Below are 20,927 nucleotides of genomic sequence, written 5' to 3'. Positions count from 1 at the left end.
CTGATACCCTTTTGAAATGGCACCACTACCTAGGTCCGCTGTAATGTTTGTCTTTTTTTAATTTTTCTCCTTTCCCTCTTTTGAAGTGGAGTTCACACAATCCTCGGCCTCTATCTAATCAACCACTATGGTGAGATACCCTAAAAGTAACAGTAATAAATACAATAGTAATAATAATAATAGTAATAGTAATAATGATAATAATAATAATAATAATAATAATAATAATAATAATAATAATAATAATAATAATAATAATAATAATAATAATTATTATTATTATTATTATTAGTACCAATTATTATATTTATTATTAAAGTAGATAAAGAAAGAGGAAAAATAAAAAAAGGAGGAAAAAGTTAATCGCAACGTTAAAGTATCCAATCACATATATATATATATATATATCATAACAGCAGTATTCGCAGAATTTTCTTATTTTATTTTTTCAGAGCGTAGTTTCTTGTTGGATACTATCAAGCGACCCTTTCTTACTCTTTTTTTTTGTAAATACATACATGAAAACGTACGAGGTGGTTTTTTTTTCTTTTCTTCTTTTCCTTTTTTTTTATTGACAAACGCATCTTCAGTACATCATTTATGTACATTGTTCCACATTTTTTTCTTTTCTTTTCTAACAAATAATTCATGAAGAGGGCATCCATCGCTATTTTATCTTCTCTTTTCTTTACATTAGCAATTGCAGTTAGAAAGAAATTCCAATTTAACATTGAATCAGAGTATACGGTACATAATAAACAAAAAACAAAAAGAAAAAGAAAAAAAGAAGAAAACAAATTGAGGAAACCAAAAGAAGAGGAGATGCATTCTGTAATAACACACATACTCCAGTTCCTTTCCTTCCTTTCTTTCTACTGTCTGTATATATATGTATACATATATACATATATACTTCCTCTAGTTCTATTAGTCATCCAGCATACAGAGCAATGCCACACCACGCCGTGTCCAATGATCTGGTGTAGATGTGGCACTAGAAGTAAGATCAAGCAGAACCACAAAGTTTGTGGAAAGTCCCGTAGTTGAAAGAGCACCCGCACGGGCAGATGTTTTATACACCGGGCACTCAAACGTTTTTTCAGTTGACGTGCGATCCTTCAGCCGCACAGGATCGAGATGAATTACAGGCATCGTAGTATATAACTCCCGTGGGTGACTTTCCTCTAACGTCATATTATGCATATCAAAGCGGGCCCCTTCGAGAAAGAGGCCGTGAATAAGTACACCAGAATTTGGAACAGTCACAATATCATCCACCAACTCATACCGAGTGACATTTGTGTTAAAGCGAACATCATCAATAGGAATCTTGTGCTGACGACTGTGAGCTTGTAGGACACCAGTGAGAAATCCTTGTGGGAAGAAGAAGCCGGATATCCAGAAACTTGTTGGCATGCCATTATCATTCCAATCACGGAAGAACTCCACACGCTGTAATGTATCCTGAAACCAGGACGCTAGTGGTTTGCGAGACAAGTAACCACCATCATGCCATATTTGTGGCACATGACCAAGTAAACAGGCATCAAACATAGCCTCTAACTTGGCAGACATCACTACTTCTCCCTTAATACCACGACGTAACTGTCGAAGGGTTTGTTCTAGTTTTCGTAGAATAGCGTTGAAAACATCAATTTCCTGACTTGCCACAGTACCTAGAGAAATCATAGATCCATCTTCTGTTATTTGATACGTTTCAGGGCTTGCTTGAGTCTTATCTATTAACGGTGGTAAACGACGTTCAAATTCAGCGACGATGTCAAGAACCTTTTCTTCTGAACTTTTACCTGCAACCCCTTTACTACGTGGTTGTACAGAAAGCATAGTTGCTAATTGACCACGGGCGGTAGTACGATTGTATGCGATATCGGCATTAGCGTGTAGACCAAATAATTCAGGACTTTCAAAGGGTGGTAAATTTGCCAGATATTCTTTTACAGCATCAAGAGATTCTACATCTTCAGGAATACAATAAACACCATCTGTAGTCATGTTAAATTGAGCAGGTTTAATAACTTCTTCATTAAAGAATGCTTGAAGAATATTAATAAGAGCTCGGGTATCAAGGAAGTCTGTAACTCTTCCACCATAGTTAATAACACCAACCATATACCGTAATGCATTCCATGGTACAGGAGAATCCCCATCTTCTGGAATATATGCTGCAAGAGAGTTAAGACTTGCAGAAAAGTCTGATTGGTTCCATTCATATGGAATATTCCATCCTAGTGGACCAAACTTTCGTCTCTCTTGAATAACAGCATGAAAATAAGTTAAAGAGCATAAGAGACGTCGCCAAGTAGTTGGATTTTCTGTACGACTATCCCATAATGCAGGTGTTACTTCCAAAGAGAAACTATCACGAATATTTGCTTTTAATCCTTTCGGTGGTTCCTTTACAACCTTTATACCAGATTGTAATAATAAAACTGGAAAACTTCGTGTAGGCATAGTCGTAAGCCAAAGTCTAAAATCATCATGAACGTTAGGAGATGATTGTAGTACTTCTAAACATCTCTCCAACGATGGCATCCATGATTCATATACGTGACAGTTTTGTAAATATACCCACATCCCTTCTTTAGATGCTTGTCGAATCATTTCCTCTGCTTTTGGTCCTTGATCTTGACCTAATGAAAGAATAAATTTACGATCACCAAATCCTTTACGTTCTGCAAATTCTGTGAAAAGCACCGTAGGATCACTGCCAGGGGTAAGAACAAATATAATAGGTGCCGTTGGTGTACTATCAGCAAAACAAGCTTCAAGATCAAATGGAGGACTCTCTGTAAAAGCTTTACCAAGGTAATGTGCACAAACTAAGGAAAGACCATAACTTGTTAAATCTTCTCGGCATGCTTTTAAGAGTAATAAACGTTGAAATGGTGATAAGTTTTGTACTGAATTAGGATACCAATCATATGCCTTTTCACTTGTAAACCAATTACACCAATCTGCCTCATTATCATATATTTCATCCTTGATATTTCCAAAAATATTCGGTAAAGCTTGTGAAAGTGCTGTTAATTCATTCCATACAGACTCATTCATCCATGTTGGCCAAATATCTACATCAGGATCTACGAGTGATCTACCTTCACTACCTTTTAGCAAAAATTCCCACTCCATATCTTGAATTACCCCTTCATGACGGAATATGGCTGAAAACATTAATACCACAAAAAGAAGTTTATCCTTCTCAAAAAGACCTCTACAAATAGTATTATATGAATCTAATGTCACTGCAGGTAATAAGAGAGCAACACGTTCATCTACTTCATCAGGTTTCTCAGTACGTTTTAATGATTGTAGGAATAGTTGCTTAAAGAAATCAAGAGAAATTTGATACATATGATCTAAACCTGAAAGTTGAGAAACAACTGTATAAATAATTGCACCACGTGTTGCAACTGGACGATATCGATTACGTGCTAATTCAATATCTTTTTGTGTAGCTTCTGAAACTTCAAGTGATTTTGTTACAGCTTCACTAGTTTCTTTAGCTTCATTAAGGGTACGAACAAGTGGTTCATTATCAAGAATATTTCCAGTAGATGATGCAAGTAAATGTAGAATACGATCTTCTATTTCTTTTAATTGATTTTTACCATTTGCAATATCCATCACAGTTTTAATAGCTGTTGCCTCAAGTTCTGCACAATCATACCGTACAACATCTGCTAAAAGTTGATTTTCAAGACCACCTTGTGTTACAGTAAAATTAATTACAGTAACCTTAATTTGTAATTCAGGTAAATAATGAGGGTTAGGTAGTTTACTCGTCATGTAGAGTCTAAAAGATGGATCATAGTCAATCTCTGTATCTCCAAGTTTAAGTAATAATCGTCCTTGTGAACGATAAGTTTGACGCAGTAATACAGGATCAAGCACAGCATCTACGCTTTCTTCAACATTTTCAATAAGTACAGGAACTCCTATACGAATGGCATTTTCTAACACCCGCATATAATTTGGATCACCAAGTTTAATAATACGAAGATTATTTTCACGTTCCATAGCACGAATCCAATTACAAGCTTGTCCTTGAGGATCAATACATAGACACCAACGCATAGATTTATGTGTAATGACTCCATTTTCAATACTAACGGGATCTTGCGGAAGTCCCATAGCTCCCCAGTGTCGAATTTGAACTGGATTTACAATACTTGAAAGTTCAAAAGCTTGAGCACCCATAGGAATTTTAAGTTTTTTACACTTTTCCCACCATGTTTTAATCATACGTGTTCTGTATGGTCCAGTAAAAGGTCCCAAATAGGCGATAAATCCTGCAGCCAGTGCAACTCTTCCAGGTAAACCTGCTATCGTATCTTGTAAGAGTTCAATTGAACTAATCCATCGTCCTTGTTCTTGTGAGAGACCACTCATTAATTGTTCTGCACGATTAAGTCGTACCTTAGTAAGTTCAATATCCTTTTCAAGTTTATCACGTTTTTCAATATTTTCTTGCATCGTTCGTTTTAATGCAATAATCTCATCCTCTATACCTTTTAATCGGTTTTGTGCCTCAAGAAGTGCATCTGTGGCAACCTGAAGTTTCGCCTCTGCTTCTGCCAATCGCTCTCGCTTTGGTGCTACCACCTTTACAACTTCATAGTAGTTATTAATAGCTAATACCCACATGGAAAGAGATTTACATGCCTTGGAACTTTTTGCCACTTCATCTGGTTGAAAATCTGGATTATTAATATATTTCTGTATAGATCGTACAACACGTTCTGTCAGTTCATCCTTTTTGTAGTTTTGTAAATCTTTAATAAAATCCATACGACTCATAACAAGTTTAGCACGCTCCCAACTGAGATCACGCTCTCCCAAGAGAATTAATACGGCCTCTAATACCAAAACCACACGTGCGGCAGGTTTTTGAAAACTCTTTACTTCTCGAATATCATCGGGTCGAAGTTCTGCTAGGGCATTCTCAGCAGCACGTAGAATTGGCATCGCTTTATCTAATTCTACTTGACACTCTGCTCGAATACCATCTGCTTCACGACGTATTCCCAAGGCAATTTCTTCTTCTTTAGCACACTCTGCTCGTACAACTTGAGCACTTTCTTGTTCTCGTTTTACTTTTTCCATAATTTCTTCCGTATCTTGTGCCGCTTGTAGTAGCTTTGGCTGCATTAGTACGAGTTGTTCCTTCATTTCATCTACTAGGAGTTGCGTGTTTTGAAGCTTATTAAGGCCACCTTGATATCGACTTACCTGTTCTGTGTTCTGTTGACCCTGTTCCTCAAGTAACTTGTTATAACAAGTAAGTAACTCAAGATAGGAACTTGGCGTCGTATAATTTCGTCTACGTAGTTCCTCATAGAATTCCTCCGAACGTGCCTGGACATCCATGTGAATAGCCACACAAAGCTTAATAAGACGTTCCTTCACATCATCTTCTAATGAAAGAGTCTGAAAAATACGAGTGGCAACAGAATTTAAGGCGTCTTCTGGCCATTGATCAAACCAATCAATAGTACAACAGTTAACGAGTGAGGGAAACATACGTAATCGACGTCGGAAAGGTTCACCAACAGGTGACATTGCCAATACCACGTGTACATTATCACGGCAAAGAGAAACGAAATGAGAAAAGATAACATTACGAGTTTCTTTTTTACCTGCTGCAGATGCTAGTGGACGAACAGTTTCTACAATTTGATCAATATCTTCATTCTGCATGAGTCCAGGTATTTCACCTGTGTTAAGAAGATTATTCACATCCTCAAGCATTTCCTCTCGTACAATTTGAGTATCTGAAAGGAAAAATAAAACGGGTTGATCTTTACATCCACTTGCGAGTAAAATTTCTTTCATACGATCATGAAATTCAGTCATATTAAAAGAACGGGTGATGGAGATCTCATAAACGGGTAAATCACATATAAAGGCTGCAAGTTTACATAAAGATTGCCTTCCTGTACCTCCCATTCCAACTAATAGTGCATGACCACGAGGTTGACGAAAGATACGACAAATACGAGAAATATGATGAATAGCATCTTTAAAAAATACAAGTTCTACCGATTTGTTATATTCAATCAAATAATTTGCTTGATATTCTGTTAAAGTTTCTTGTAAAGTATCTCCAGGTGGTATTTCTCCATATAAAGCGTGATCTCGCCGCATATAATCACCAAAAAGAATATTTTCAAATTCTGGATTCCAAGGTTCATGAAAGACATTATTTAATACCACTTCTAATGTTTTCCACCACCATCGACGATCTACATCATCAATAAGACGATCATGAAAAACACGACTTACTTCATGAACAAAACCACGTAAAATAACTTCACGATTAGGAGCACTATGTGGTGATAACTGCATAATACCTTGTACCACTTTGCTAAAATCACGCAAGTTAAAAGTATAGTGACTACACTTTGGTGTAGGAAGTTTTTCTTTACTAATACGATCATAACATTGTTTAATGGCTTCAACAAGGTCACCGGAGAGATTTTGAATTTCTGCCATATTCCAGGCAGAAAGAAATCCATGTAGAATACATCCAAATATACGGCGAATAGAAAAATCACCAAATGCTGGTTGACACAATAAATGAAAACGAGAAACTAAACGTTTCGTCATTTCATTCCTTCCTCCACCAGGTACTCCACAAGCGGCAAGGATAATCATATCATGTACTTCCTTAAATGTTGCAGGTGATTTACGTTTATCAAAGAAACCTCCTTGTGTAATGAGTTGACGTAACAACTCTAAAGGTGGTGATGCTCCATACTTTTCAAGTGCTGGCATATTCAAATCATCAATAACAAAAACTGCATGTTTTCCTGGAGTTGGTCCAAGTGCATTACTTCGTATTTTGTATAATTTCCCTTCCAAACGGTCTTCAATATCACGAGCCCTACTTTGTGCACTGAGGACGGTAGTAAAATATTCCCACTTACTTCCTGGATCATCACCGTGAAGTGTACCTGTTACAAAATCTGTCATAGCTAATGATTTTCCAGTACCAGTTATACCATTGAGTAAAACGTGTCGAGAACTCGCAGAAAGAACTCGAAGTAAAGTTGTAACACTGACAGTCTCTGAAGTAGGAACGATAAGATCAAAGTATGGTAAATGAGCATTAAAAAAGAAGGTTGGAACTAAATGACGCCATGTAACAAACTGCATGGATGGTTTATGTACAACATAATCATAAACACTAAGTTGATCCTCCATTGAAATCTTATCTGGAAGTATGGATGCAAATTGTTCCTTTATAAATTTACTAAATAATTCACGAGAATCATCACGAAGATTGCCGCCGACAGACCATACAAAAGCCATAAGGAAATACATATCAAATAAGGTATTATCATTTGGTGCAACAGTCTCCGTTGTAATTTTAGGAGCGGCAAATTGTTCCGGTTCGCTCGCTATAGGGACAACGTAGGAAGATGCTCGTGCAGCAATGGGAGGTAAAACCACCTCTTCTTCTTCCTCTTCCGTTTTTCCTTGACTATCTTCTGATCGTAACGCTTGTGGTAACAAAGTTTCATCATCAAGTGTACGTATAAAGGCAGCAAGTAACTCAATACAAGATACAGCTAATTGAGCATCTACTGAAACAATCCATTCACGACATTCTTTTCGTATAAAATCCAATGTCATAGGAAGAAGACGTTCTAAAAGTTCATTTACTCTTCCTGCAAGAAATTTCGGAAACTGTGCAGCTTTCTGTTCTATAAGAGTTTTTACAATTGGAATCCATCCACGTCCACCATCTACGTAATACGGCTCTGTAAATACCATACCACAACGAGAGACTGTAGCCGGTGATGCAACTGCTAAATCTTGTACTTCAAACATAAAGGTTGCAGTAGGTGGAAGTTTAATACGTTCACCATTAAATAAACAAAGTAATTTATTATCATCAAGAACAGTATTCATATTCTCAATCCAAATAGCATCTACAGGTCCATCAAAGACGATCCATTGACGATCTGGTGATTCTTGTGCTTCTCGCGTTATACTTCGTGCAATATTGCTAATAATACCATCAGTCCATTCTCGAGTAATTTCATTAACCTGACCGTATAATTCACCCATTGTAACTGACTTTGGATTGAGTAAGTGAATATGTACACGGTTAAAAAGAGGAGTATTACCCTCTGAATCATGACCATCTTCTTTTATTTGTGTCAATGCACCTTGAACAGTTCGCATGATAGTGGTTTTTCCGCTAAAAGTTTGTCCAACCAACATGACACCATGTCGTACAACAAGGGTATCGAAAAGTTGAAGTGACTTTGTAACTAGTCCATCAACTATTTGTAAACCTTTTTTCTCCATTTCTGTTTTTACATATCGTAATAAAAGATCATTTGGTGTTTCCTCAATTTTTATAGTAGGAAAAAGATCTTTTATTAAAGCCATAAAAAGAACTGTATCCTCACGAAGAAACTTTGGAACATTAGCATCACGCATAGCACGAATTAAGAGCATATCTTCATCATCATTAGGACTCTGACGTTTAAGTCCACCTGCTAATACAAGAATAGATTTTACAGCACGCATACCAAAATCGTAGTGATCTTGCTTTGACAATTGTTCAGAACTTAGTTTATAAAGTTGTACCATTTTTCGTGCTAATGTTCGTGCATCAGCAAAGCCTTCTGAATAGAACATAATTTCTGCAATAAGTGCATAATCAGGTATCATCATACATATTGGACGAAATAATGCTTTTAAGTTATCTGGTAGTTCAGTACGTCCAGCATATCCTGGATTCATAGTAATGAAGACTCCAAAATTTCTACTTAATTTAATCTGATGACCATCAAAATTCATTTCATCCAAGTATTGGGCAAGAGCTGTAGTAATATCAAGCATTTGTTGAGCTACAACAGAAAGTACCTCTAATTCTATACGGTTAAATTCATCAAAACATGCCCATGCTCCTGCTTGAGCTAATCCAGCAAACATACGAGACATAGTTTTGTAATTAATACCATCAGAACAGTTAAAGACAACAACTTGTCGTGCTAAAGCTTTTCCCAAATCCTTAACAGACTCTGTTTTTCCAGTACCTGCAGGTCCTTGTGGTGCAGCACCAAGATTCATTGCCAAAGCATTTGTACAAGTTAAAAAGGCTCGATCTGTTAAAGGTGTAATTACAAGACGTGGTTGATTTCCCAAGTACTCATAACCATACCATAAATGTGCACCACAATGTCGAATCGCGACACTCATTCCTGATTGCACAGTTTCTGTAGATTCCCAGTAATAACGTAATTGTTGAGCCCATGCAAAATCTTGAGGTGATACAACTTTGCTTTCATGAAGCGTTTGTACAATATCACGATTATGTACATTTAGTACAATTAGGGTACAAACAAGAGTTCTTTGCAACTTTGACAACGATTGTTTTACAAGATCAACTGTTCGAAGAATCTGTCCTTGATAAGATTCACGATAAATATCCAGGGTTCCTGAAGCTATAGCTTCTTCAACTTCACCAGTCCAAACAATCATATCAACAGCTTGAATACACTGTGCAGGATGATCAAAAAACCATTGTTCTCGTACTTTTTGAGGGTACGCTTCAACTGTCTTTCGCATATGCATAAGTAGAGATGACTTCATCATTTCTTCTATTTGACATAACCACTGTTCCACATTACCAACTGGATAAACAGTTTTTTCGAAACTTACTTCTTCCCGTTCTCCTGAAAGCATTCCTGTAATCTCTGTTGCCGCATCCCCACCAAAAACCAAAGCTGCTATAGAATCAAAACATTTTGATAAATGAGGTTGAACCGCTTTAGGATTACGAACATCTGAAAGAATAGAAAGTAATTCATCATTTGAAAGAAAATAGAAACGTGGAAATGCAGCACGCTTTGTTTCAAGATAGTCTTCAAGTCTCTTTTGAATATGATCAATATTTGCATTACTCTCTTTTAAATGATCTAAAAGACCATTCTCTGTACAAATTTGATAAACATTTTTCAGAGTATATGCTTTCATAGTTAATGTTCGAAATAGTTCATCCACTTCATTAAATTGTGCACTTTCTTCAGGAAGTTGAGCTTTTATATCATCTGAAGAAAAAATGAATTCCAAATACATCCAATTTTTTTGAAGTGTTATCCATTCATCAATAACATCACCAACAAGACGAAGATTACGAATCCATTCTTCTACACGTTCACGAACAGGTGCTACAAACCTAGAAGCCATAATAGTTTGTAACTCAATTTGATGATCATCTAATTGTTGAATGACATCTTCAAGTTGGTCTAGAATAAAAACTCCATCACGATTTTTGTATGGTTTAGTCTCAAACAGAATTGCATTCCATGTATTCTTAATCTTATCAAGATCATTTACAATCTTCCATTCACCTGTAGCAAAACCAGATTGTTCTGCAAGAATATCTTTAAATTCCAAGATGTTAAAATCGTGCAGAGTTTGTAAGTTTATACCTTCATGGTAACGATTATCTGTACCAGTAGCAGCTTTTAAAACTACATTCCAATGTATATGAGTCATATGCTTATTACCACAATCATGTACAACTGGCATTATACTACGAAGAGCTTGAAGTTCTATTAAAAGATGTGGTACCACCTCATCTTCATAGTCCTTCTCTTGAATCAGTCTATTTAGTGCACCTGATTGTCGAATCATCAAATTAATTTGTTCTTCCATAGAACGAGTATCTAGTTCCTTTAAGGAGCAAGTAAACCATTCATCTTTACAGTTTACAAATTTTTCAAGAAGGGTCCATGTTTCATAACGTACATTAAGCAAGTTATTCATCGTACTAAGGCACGTCCAATCAATAGCTGGAATATCAAATAATTTTGCATAATGTGTAAGTTGTTTTTCACTTTCTTCAACATCAATAAGCTTAACCTTGATATCATCTAGATACTCAATAATAGGTTTTATATTGTCTGTAAGAGCAACAAACTCATCTCCAGAAAGAATCTGTTTTAATCCTAGGCATTCATCCTCTACATTGCTTACATTTTCTTGTAAGGTCTGAATATGAGAAGGCATATTCTCTTCTATAAATTCTTCAGCGTGAAGTCGTGCTTCGTCAAAGAGAATTCGAAGAGAGACTGATGTACCAGAATTTCCTAATGTTCTCTCCTTAAGTTGCTTATCTTCATCTTCTAAGAATTCAACTTGTTGACGTTCCATTAACTCACAAAGAGCATCAGCTTGTGCAACGGTAGCTTCTGTTTCAGCTGCTTCATTTAAAATAGTTTTGTAATTAGCAACAAATTGAGCAAATTCAGGAAGAGTTTCTGGACGTTCATTAAGTAGTTGATTCTTTTGTTTAAAGTACGTATGAAGTGATACAATAGTATCTCTTGTAATGCTCCGAAGTGTTGCATCAATACCATCACGTATAATACGCATACGTGGTTCTATTTCAGTCTTTAATTTGGCAGCATTAATCCATAACATATGACCAACAAAAGAGGCCATTAACACTCGAAGAGCATCATGAGCCTCTTGTAATTTTGTATACAATTTGGACAATCCAATAGAAGATAAAGGTTTCTCTCCTGTTTCTTCTTCCCATTCAGTTAATATATCATTCCATTCCTTCTTAAGGAAGTGAATATGAGGTAGAGTAATAGCATAAACTTGCATCTTGGTATTAGCTTGTGCATAATCAAGACTTACCAATTGTAAGATACTTGCTTGAAGGTAGTTCATACGAGCATCATTCTTAAGTTCACTACTCATATTCCAAACACGAGGTACTTTTGTAAAATGAGCTTTCATTTGTTTTTGATTGCATAAACGTAAGGTTGAACTTGCTACTTCCATACATCCTGCAATAACTTCCATACAAGCTCCTCGAATAGAGTTTTCGGAAGGATTAAACACCATCTCAGTCTGAGTAGGTAAGAGTAAGACTTGAAAACCAATAGATCGTACTTCTTGACCTCCCTGATGACGAAGAGTGTTAAATAATGCTTGTACATCTAATAGAACACTTCGAAATATTGTTTCAGATGCTATAAAATCTACCAGACGAATAAATTCATCAAGTTTAGTATATTCAACCATACTTCTCTTTAATTCTCTCATTCGTTGATACTGTTCTTCCCTAGCATCATGCATAGACTTCATTTTTCTTTGAGAGCGAAGTGTTTTCGTTCCTGTTACAATAGCGTTGGCAAGCAAATACTGTTCCAACGCTTCTCTTGTATTGATATCAGGAACATCAGCTTTCTCTTTCATCACTTCAATTAACTTTATAACAATTGTCTCAATATGTTCTACACAATTTGTAAAGGCGGTACTAGCCTTTTGACGTTGTTTCGCCTGTTGAGTCCTAAAGTCTTCCACGGTATAGTCATGCTTACCTTGAGATTCATATAATACCAAAGATTCTGTAGTTAAATCATATGAAGTCCTTAAGACTTCCATAGCAGGTACACTAAATGTAGCTTTGGATAATAGTAACTCCTTTGAAAGTGTCTTGCGTGTTCGTAGAAATTGTTTGGCTCGGAGATTTCTGTACCATCTGAAAAATGCCTTGTAGATAAGATAGGTCTTAAAGAAATGAATTTTTCGAAGTACATCAAACAATGATGACTCTCGCATCCACTCTGCTAAACTCACAACTTCAGAAGGTTCACCAGGTCTAACATGAACAACTCCAGTTGCGCTCATTATATAATGTTCCTTTTCTTTTACTCCACTCTTTACAGAACTTACACATAAGTCATAGGGTCTGAATTCAAGCAACTGAGGGGCACGAGTAAGGTAAACATACTTGACATGACTACCAGAACCATGAGCAGCAAAAAACGCAATACAATCTTCATCTGTTTTTAGATAACGAATAGCATTTGCATCATTAGGAGCTACATGAGTAATAGACTTCTTAGTAGGTGGTCTAATAGCTTTTTGAATCATTCGCAAAATCTCACTGTCTTTCTCTTCCAGTTGTGAATCCCACAATGTCAGTGCTTTAGCCAAAGAATCACCAGGTAACTCCTCTTGTTGGGTGAGAAAAACATTAGTTGACTCCACTTTCGTATTTTCATCTTTCTTTTTTTGTACTCTTTTAGATGCTGGCAGTTTCGTTCGACTTGGATCATGGCTAAAGTTGTCTGGATTCTGAAACCGATAAAGTTGATGAGGACTAGTTGTTCGTTCGAGTTCCTTCTGCACATTTGCTTCAAGCTTACTCTGCAAGGTGTTCTCACCGGCTTTAGCGGCCTCATGCAGCGACTCCACAAAGTCAGGACTAGACTTTCTCTTTGATAGCATCTTCCCTTTGTGTTTTGTAAAGAAAAAAATCTTCTATTCCCAAGCAAAAAAAACAAACAAACAAAGGAAAAACATACAAAATACAATGAAACAATTCACAAAACAGTGGTTGAGGTTGCCTTCATTCATTTTTCCTTCATCTATACACTCTATTACTCTCAACGGACAGAATGCAACTCATTAAACAGAGCCAATGAAAGAACGATAGGAGTTCTATTAAGAAAAATCCTTGCAAGTTACGCTCCCAAACCGCATAAAAAGAGAAGAAAAAAGAAAGAAACAAATAAAGAAAAGAATCCCTATGATTCTGGCTACAAGAAAAGCATTCACATACTTCTCCTATAGTTCAAGGAATCGAAAACTAACACCACATATTGATCTCATCTAATGACTTGGGGAAGTGATAAAATCCACCACTTGGGTTCCCATTTTCATCATATTCTCTACCATAGTTCTGAAGTCTTTTTTTCTCTTCGTTAATAGCCAGTGGTTCATCAACATAATTGCTTTCTCCATTGTATGGTTTGAATAAAAGTTTTCCCTTCTTGTCATTGGCATTATCTGGAAGCTGATAAACACCCTCAAAGTTTTCTGTTGTCCATCTTCCTAACTTACTTTGTAATTTCTCAACACGTGAAAAAAATATGCTGTGCTCAGTTTTATAGGAAATACCACAATCCTTATCCAACTTCGCAACCAAATCATCAATAGATAACTCCAGAAGAGAATTACTAGCCTCCAGAAGATCACTCTTCTCTACTAGTGCTCCCAAACATTGTTCAACGTAGCCAATAGGGAAAAAACGTTTAAAGGTAAAATGTTGACCACGACAATGCATAAAATATTGATGAGGCATTAATGGTGGAGTAATATACTGTACATGCAACTGATTTTGAGATGGTGGATAGTTAAAACCCATAAGGATATCTTGATTAATATCTATTTCAGATCCTTGTAATACAGACATTTTCCATTCTTTATTTTCTAGAAATTGTTCTGTAAGAACATTATGACAAGCGTTAACAAGAGATTTTACTAATTCAAGACCCCGTTTGGGTTTATAGAGAAGGTATCGCCAATCAGGTATAAAATCTTTGGTAGGAATGGCACAAAAATGTGCAGGAGAAAGCGCAAGAGGGTCATCAAATACAAGCATAGATTCTGTTTCATACCGAATAGATATTTTAAGAGGAAAACTACCACTGTTTTCTATACCAAGCATAAAGGCAGAAAAAAGATTGGGTGTTTCACTACTTCCTACATTGTCCAAAGAAGCATTACAGCGATTGCAAGAAAAAAGGGTTACTGCACAAGGCTTTCCGCACATGGGACACATCTTTACGCTGTTAAGTAACATTTGGCGTGTACGTTTTTCATTGTGTTTAGAGCAAAAATCTTGTACAGTTCCAAAATGTGCAGGTCGTGTGGAAGAAACTCTGTTCCTCACAGTTTTATAAACACCATTTTTTGCACCGCCGAGAAACCAGGTTTCACCAGCACCAGTCTTGTTCATAGAAAATTCGCCGCGCAGGGGGTGGCGGGGAGGGTCGCTTTGGAGATTGCTAGGGCCTAAATGCGTTTGCAGTGAACGGTGAAAAAGAAAAAAGGAAAAAAGAAGAAAAAAAGAAAAATGGCGCCCTCGCTCTGGAGGGGGGCGGGGAAAAGAGGCAAGGGGATGAAGGGGAGCCGTTGGGCCCGGGTCAAGGTCTCCCCCGGCGCGCCGCCCAACGCAAATCCAAAAGAAATTTTTAAAAGGCGGCGGTGGGGCTTTTCCTGCGGCTCGCCCGTCGGTGGAAACGTTTTTTTTTTTTTTTTACCAGAGCGGTCGTGTTTCGCGTTTTCTTTCGGGGCCGTGTTTGGTGCGGTTCTCCTTGGGGGTTTCTTTTTTTTTTGTAGTTGTTGTGGTGGTCGTGTCGGCGCCGTCGCCGCCAGCGGCGCGATGGAATGAAGTCGGTTTGTTGTGGGGAAATGGAGTGGGGGCCGCCCGTGCTAGAATCCTTAATTGTTTTTTCTTGTTTTTTTATTTTTCGATGGTGGATCTTATTGGGTTGAGAAACCTTGTCGTGGCGTTCAAAGGCTTTCTTTTCTTTTTGGGGAAATGACGGTGGTGGTATACTTTTTCTGCAACTTGCAACACCAGAATAACCCATGGTATTGTTTTTGATTATTTTTTTGTTTTTTTTTTCTGTTTTTTTTTGTCTTTTGATATCCCGCAGAAAACTGATTATATTTCTGCTGATGGGTTCAAATTTTTTTTTTGAGTTTGTGAAAGTTGCATGAGTGACGCTCGTGGTAAAGCCCCGCTATGGAGAAGCTCACTGATCTTTTGTTCCAGATAGAATGAATGTAGTGCCAATTATTTTTCCTTTTATTTATTTATTTTTTATTTCTTTTTCTTAATTATATATAATGTACATGTGAGGAATGTTTTGTTTCTATTTTATTATTTTTTTTTTTATTTGCTGTCTACCTTTTCTTTTATATATTGTTCTTATAAAAAATGGTTTTTGAGAGTAGCGATGTCGCGAAGAAGACCAAACCTCACATTATCATGCCCAGAAACTACGTTGCAAGTACTTGATATGGGTTTGGACTTTCGCTCCTATCTCTCGCGTGTGGATGATAATGGTCTACCAGTGCTGGGAAATGTCATAACGTATGATGCCACGAAACTTCCTGACGTATTTGAACCCACAGTGGGATTGCTTGTAACAATTCTGCATATGTATGCACAAAGTGCATCCGAAAGTTCGGCTGTAGTTTGGCTTCGAACTTATGAGGCCATTCAAAAGATATATTTAGATCATGTGGATCAAGAAAATCAAGAAGGGGCGAGATGCGCTGTAGAAGCGCGATTAACTATTTTAGGTTGTTTGTCTGATGGTGGGATAATGGATTCTAGCGCTCTTTGCGAGAAGTTACTACTACTTCTCGACCAACAAAGTGGCATTCGCGGCCCTCAGGCACCTTCTCAACGTAAAATTCCACGAGAACCAAAAGGGGCATTTTGTAATCTTCATTTGGCAGATCAAAAGTGCTATCAAGACTTTGCATGCAACCAACTTCACTTGCATGAGGCTGGACCAGTACGTCATCGCACCAATTTTTTTATGCGCCTCATTGAGGTATTGAAAGAAGAAAAATTACCCAGATCGCAGATTCTTCATCGAGTTAAGGATTCTATTTTCTTTGCTCGTTATGGTAATAAAGTAACGGTACAGTCTCATGGAAAATGGATTCCTTTTTTTAAAACTCTTTATACGGATGGAAGACTCGAACAAGCGTTTCGAATTCAACAATATTCATGTAATAACAATGGATGTGTGGATGAGCACTGTAAGGGAATACACACTCAGGATCGACGAGCAGTTTCCTCGAGCAAGCAGATGGATCTTCATAATCCACAACATTTAGCTGTCCAAATAGATGAGGAAGCTGAACACCTCCTCTTTTTGGTTGAAACGGGTAAAAATCAGGCTCCAGAGGTACCTCCTTCTCTAACACTTACATCTCCGATGAGAACAATTGCTTCTCCAACGTCAGAATTATGGAGAAAAACTGTTAGAGAATATGTTCGACAAACTGGAATTCCACAACTTCAAGCTGATGAGTCATTGCTTAGGACTTTACAAGATGCTAATGTTGTGGGAACTCCTGCTGCCTCAACGGAAAGTTTAACACCGTTATTGGATGAACTTGATTTACACGCGTTTAACTCTGGTTCATCGCCAAAGAGCGATTTGTGACCGTACTAGGGGGATAAGTTTCCTTTATATCGCAGTTAATGGTCAGAATATATATATACTATATAGAAGACAAAAAAAAAACAGAACAGAGATGTGTGAAAGAATAAAGATATATATATATATATATATATATATATATATATATCTAAAAAGAAAAAAAAAAGGAGTTGATGTGGGGAAAAGAAAAAAACGTAACGTTTTCAGCTATACAATAAAATTTTAAGCGAGTTCGAAAACAAAGAAAAAGCTGAAACAAGAAAAGTAAGATGGACCTGTTCACTGATTATCGTTTGTACTGAGGTTACTAAGAAGGGTATACCACAGTTATATGCGGGAGTTTGAATTTATATAGTTATTTATTTATTGTATCGGAATCTTCTTTTTTATTTTTCCATACTTTTCCCTTATTTTTTCGCGTCCTTTCTTTTTTTTTTTTTAATTCTTTTCTTTTTTCTTTTTTTAAATTTTATTTATAAAAAAATAAGTGCCATTTATAGTAAGATAATTTTACCATGATGCTTTTACTATTGTTTTTTATTTCTTTGTTTATACCTGAATGTGCGGCGGTACCACCATCATACGGAGTGCAAGATGCTCTTTTGGAAAAATTCGCTTCAATTAAGCCTGAGGATACTTTTAAGTGTTTGAATTCTAATATTTCAATAATTGGGAACCAGGTGAATGATGACTATTGTGATTGCCCTGACGGAAGTGATGAACCTGGAACTTCTGCTTGTACTAGTCGGCAAATGAAAGTTAAATTTCCTTCTAATTGGAATTTTAGATGTAAGAATGAAGGTTTTAAATTCCAAGAGATACCTCATACCCGAGTCAATGATGGAATATGCGATTGTTGTGATGGATCTGATGAATATTCTGGAGCTAAAGATTGTCCAAATATTTGTGCTGAGTTTCAAGAAAAGGAAGAAAAGAGAATTTTGGAGGCAGAAAGAATACGAAGTGCAGGAATTCTTGAAAAGAAAAAAATGTCAGAGAAAGCCAAGGAAATCCGTGAAAAGGATAAGGTTAAACTTGAAAAAAGTTTACCTGAAGTTGAGAGATTAAATAAATCAGTTGAAGAAATTTCCTCAAAACTTTTGCCTTTAGAGGAAAAAGAGAATGAAGAAAAAAAGCGTTTGCGTGAAGAATATGATATTGCTTTTGAAAAATGGAAAAAAGAAAAGGAAGCCAAACCTAAAGAAAATAGTACATCCAATTCTTCTTTCTCTTGTATAAGATGGCATACTAAAGAAGATTGTGAAACTGAAAATGTTTTGGAAGAAGATAAGGGATGTGATGAACTTATCTCTGAAGTATCCGGATTTTGTGAGTGTTTTAATAACGTAACAAATTCAAGTCTCGTTTTTGAAAGAGGATGTGATTATCCTCCTTTTAGCTGTTCATCAGTTTGTGAAAAAGGAGGTGGTGATGATGAAATTATTGACGATGAGGATTTTAAAATGGATGATGGATCCACCTTTGAGTTACCTGAAGCGCGGGAATTACGTACTGAACTAAAAGAATCTCGTGAAAAGTTAAATGAACTTTCTTTAACAGTAAAAACATTAAAGGATCGATTGAGTAGAAATATCACTACAGAAGATTTAATAAGGACTCTTGAGGGTGAGTGTTTTACGATTGATTTTGTGTCATATACGTATGAAATGTGTCCTTTTAGGGATGTACATCAATACGATAAAGGTACAAAAAGTGGTCCATCTCTGGGAAGATGGGGTCGATTTGGCGAGAATACTTATTCTGTTTGGTCAAGTACAAGTGATTATACGCACATGATATTTGACAATGGTGACCGTTGTTGGAATGGTGCTACTCGTTCTACTGACGTTCATTTAGTCTGTGGCCCAGAGAACAAGTTGACGCCAGCTGAGGAACCTTCTATGTGCAAGTATTCCATGGTTTTTCAAACCCCTGCGGTTTGCGAATAAAATGTTCCATTGTTTTTTTTATTATCTTTACTGAGCACTTACGAAATATATATATAGTGGAAACTGAGAAAAAATATGGAAGAACAGAAGAGAGACACTAAAACCTGAATGTTCTTCTTTCCCTAAGTGATTTGTTCTTGGTTTTTTTTTTGTTCCTATCTCGAAGTTCTTTATTTCACTTTTAAGGGAAAAAAATCGAATAGAAGAAAACGAAAAATAGCAAAAGGGAAATGACGAAAAACGTTTTGATTCAGTTTACAATTACTTGTATAACATTAGGACTTCTGCTTGCTTTTGCATTTGGCTATCAAACTATTCGAAATCAGGATCGTATAGATAGTCGTTTTGAACTTTCAGCATTATTATTTGGAGCTGAAGGAAAATCTAACACCGAACTTGAAAAACAAATTGAAACAATTGAAGAGTTTCTGGATACTTTTAAAAGTATAACTGAGGCTTATTATGATATACCATATTCTGGAAGTGGAGTATTTATGCACTACACATATGGTATGGGAAATGAGACACCATTGGCTCCTATTCTAAAGTTAACTTTTCATGAAGGATATTACGGATCATCAGCCTATACAACTGTTCTTAGTGAAACCTATGAAATTCTAGAAAATAATCCATTGGGCCCCTTTACAAATCCAAGTTCTTTAATAAATGAAAGTGTACCATGCAAACCACAAAAGGATGTAGATGGATCATATTATATACCATGTCGAGCTTCGGTAATGGGAGAACTGTTTGATCAATTAATAAGCGCTAAGTTATCATTTTCCCTTTTTTCCTTGGTAAGAGACCATGATGGTACACCATTTCCAAGAGCTTGGTTCGCCGAATTTACTTTTGATTTGTCTGGTCATGCATCTGTAATGAACATGAAAGTTTCACTTGATTGCGTGGAAAAAAATATACCTCAACGTTTCCCCGTTATTATATGTTCCTCTCTTTTACCATTAGTGTTATTGGGTTTTCTTCTTCGTATTCGCACATTTCCTCGATTTTCCGGTTTAGTCATTGCGAGAAATCTCCATAGAGAAAGTAACCGCTCTGAAGATACACCAGTGTATGATAAACCTTCTAAAGAGGGTGGTTGGCGTTGGCTTGGTTTTATTTCAGATTTTCTGGTAATTACGTTTAGTATAACTTCACTTGTTAACCAATTTTTGCCAAGGACGTCTTTTGGTGGGGAGCAGGCTGCGACAATTCTACTTGGTTTTTGTACACTTATAAATTGTGTGCGTTTAATTTCTATTTTAATACTGTTTCCTACTCGTTATATTGTTATTGAAGGATTTTTAACGGCTTGGCGTCAGTTATTTATGTACCTTGTGGCTATTTTTCCTATCATGCTTGGGTACTCTATTTGTGGCAACACTGTTTTTGGAATGTATGGAGGTTATTTTGGTACCATTCCATCTTCTATTGTAACTCTTATTTGCGCAATGTTTGGCGACAACATTATTGACACTTTTTTGGTAATGGATCAATCTAGTTATACCCTGCAGTTGTTCTTTGGACGCTTATTTATCGCAACTTTTCTCATCTTTTTTATTTGTAACGTGCTTAATATCGCACACAGCATTATTCAAGATTCTTATACATATGCTGTGCGAATGCACACAGCGGCATGCAGAGAGAAAAATGAAGCAGCTCGTGGTGCACCTACTGTAAGCATTGAAGAATTAAATGATATTCTACAGAAGTTACGTGGCTAAAAACTTTTTTTCTGTTTTCGTTTTATAAAAGGTTGTGTCAGTGGGAGAGAGAGGGAATGTGTCGCCCAGTAGTATAATTTCCGTTTTTTTTTTTTTTTTTTTTTTTTTTGCGAGACTTGTGAAAGGCTTTATTTTATTTTCTGCCCGTCCAATTTCTTTTATTATATAATTACTATGAGTCTGATTTCAAAGAGAGAAAGAGATGTGTATCTTGTTTTCTT

The 20,927-nt window shown here is 36.4% G+C and overlaps 5 protein-coding genes across 5 annotated transcripts; 3 read left to right on the top strand and 2 right to left on the bottom strand.

The window, feature by feature from the left end:
• Positions 1–927: 927 nt before the first annotated feature.
• On the bottom strand, positions 928–13,290 carry LSM04_006125 (Dynein heavy chain; the record flags this gene model as incomplete). The annotated part of the gene is made up of 1 exon (XM_067331346.1): positions 928–13,290. The coding sequence occupies one exon, from the start codon at positions 13,288–13,290 to the stop codon at positions 928–930; it is 12,363 nt and encodes a 4,120-aa protein (XP_067192182.1).
• Positions 13,291–13,651: 361 nt separating this feature from the next.
• LSM04_007760 (uncharacterized protein) lies at positions 13,652–14,803 on the bottom strand (the record flags this gene model as incomplete). Its single annotated transcript, XM_067331345.1, has 1 exon — positions 13,652–14,803. The coding sequence occupies one exon, from the start codon at positions 14,801–14,803 to the stop codon at positions 13,652–13,654; it is 1,152 nt and encodes a 383-aa protein (XP_067192231.1).
• Positions 14,804–15,809: 1,006 nt separating this feature from the next.
• Positions 15,810–17,036, top strand: LSM04_005446 (uncharacterized protein; the record flags this gene model as incomplete). The annotated part of the gene is made up of 1 exon (XM_067331344.1): positions 15,810–17,036. One exon carries the CDS (start codon positions 15,810–15,812, stop codon positions 17,034–17,036), a length of 1,227 nt encoding a protein of 408 aa, XP_067192171.1.
• Positions 17,037–17,548: 512 nt separating this feature from the next.
• On the top strand, positions 17,549–18,982 carry LSM04_000455 (Glucosidase 2 subunit beta-like; the record flags this gene model as incomplete). Its single annotated transcript, XM_067331342.1, has 1 exon — positions 17,549–18,982. The coding sequence occupies one exon, from the start codon at positions 17,549–17,551 to the stop codon at positions 18,980–18,982; it is 1,434 nt and encodes a 477-aa protein (XP_067192063.1).
• A 230-nt stretch (positions 18,983–19,212) lies between these two features.
• LSM04_007323 (Polycystin cation channel) lies at positions 19,213–20,706 on the top strand (the record flags this gene model as incomplete). Its single annotated transcript, XM_067331341.1, has 1 exon — positions 19,213–20,706. The coding sequence occupies one exon, from the start codon at positions 19,213–19,215 to the stop codon at positions 20,704–20,706; it is 1,494 nt and encodes a 497-aa protein (XP_067192218.1).
• Positions 20,707–20,927: the final 221 nt, after the last annotated feature.

This window comes from Trypanosoma melophagium (genome assembly GCF_022059095.1).
Source record: "Trypanosoma melophagium isolate St. Kilda chromosome Unknown ctg20segment0, whole genome shotgun sequence".
Taxonomy (NCBI): Eukaryota; Euglenozoa; class Kinetoplastea; order Trypanosomatida; family Trypanosomatidae; genus Trypanosoma; species Trypanosoma melophagium.
This window is presented reverse-complemented; position numbering and strand designations above follow the sequence as displayed.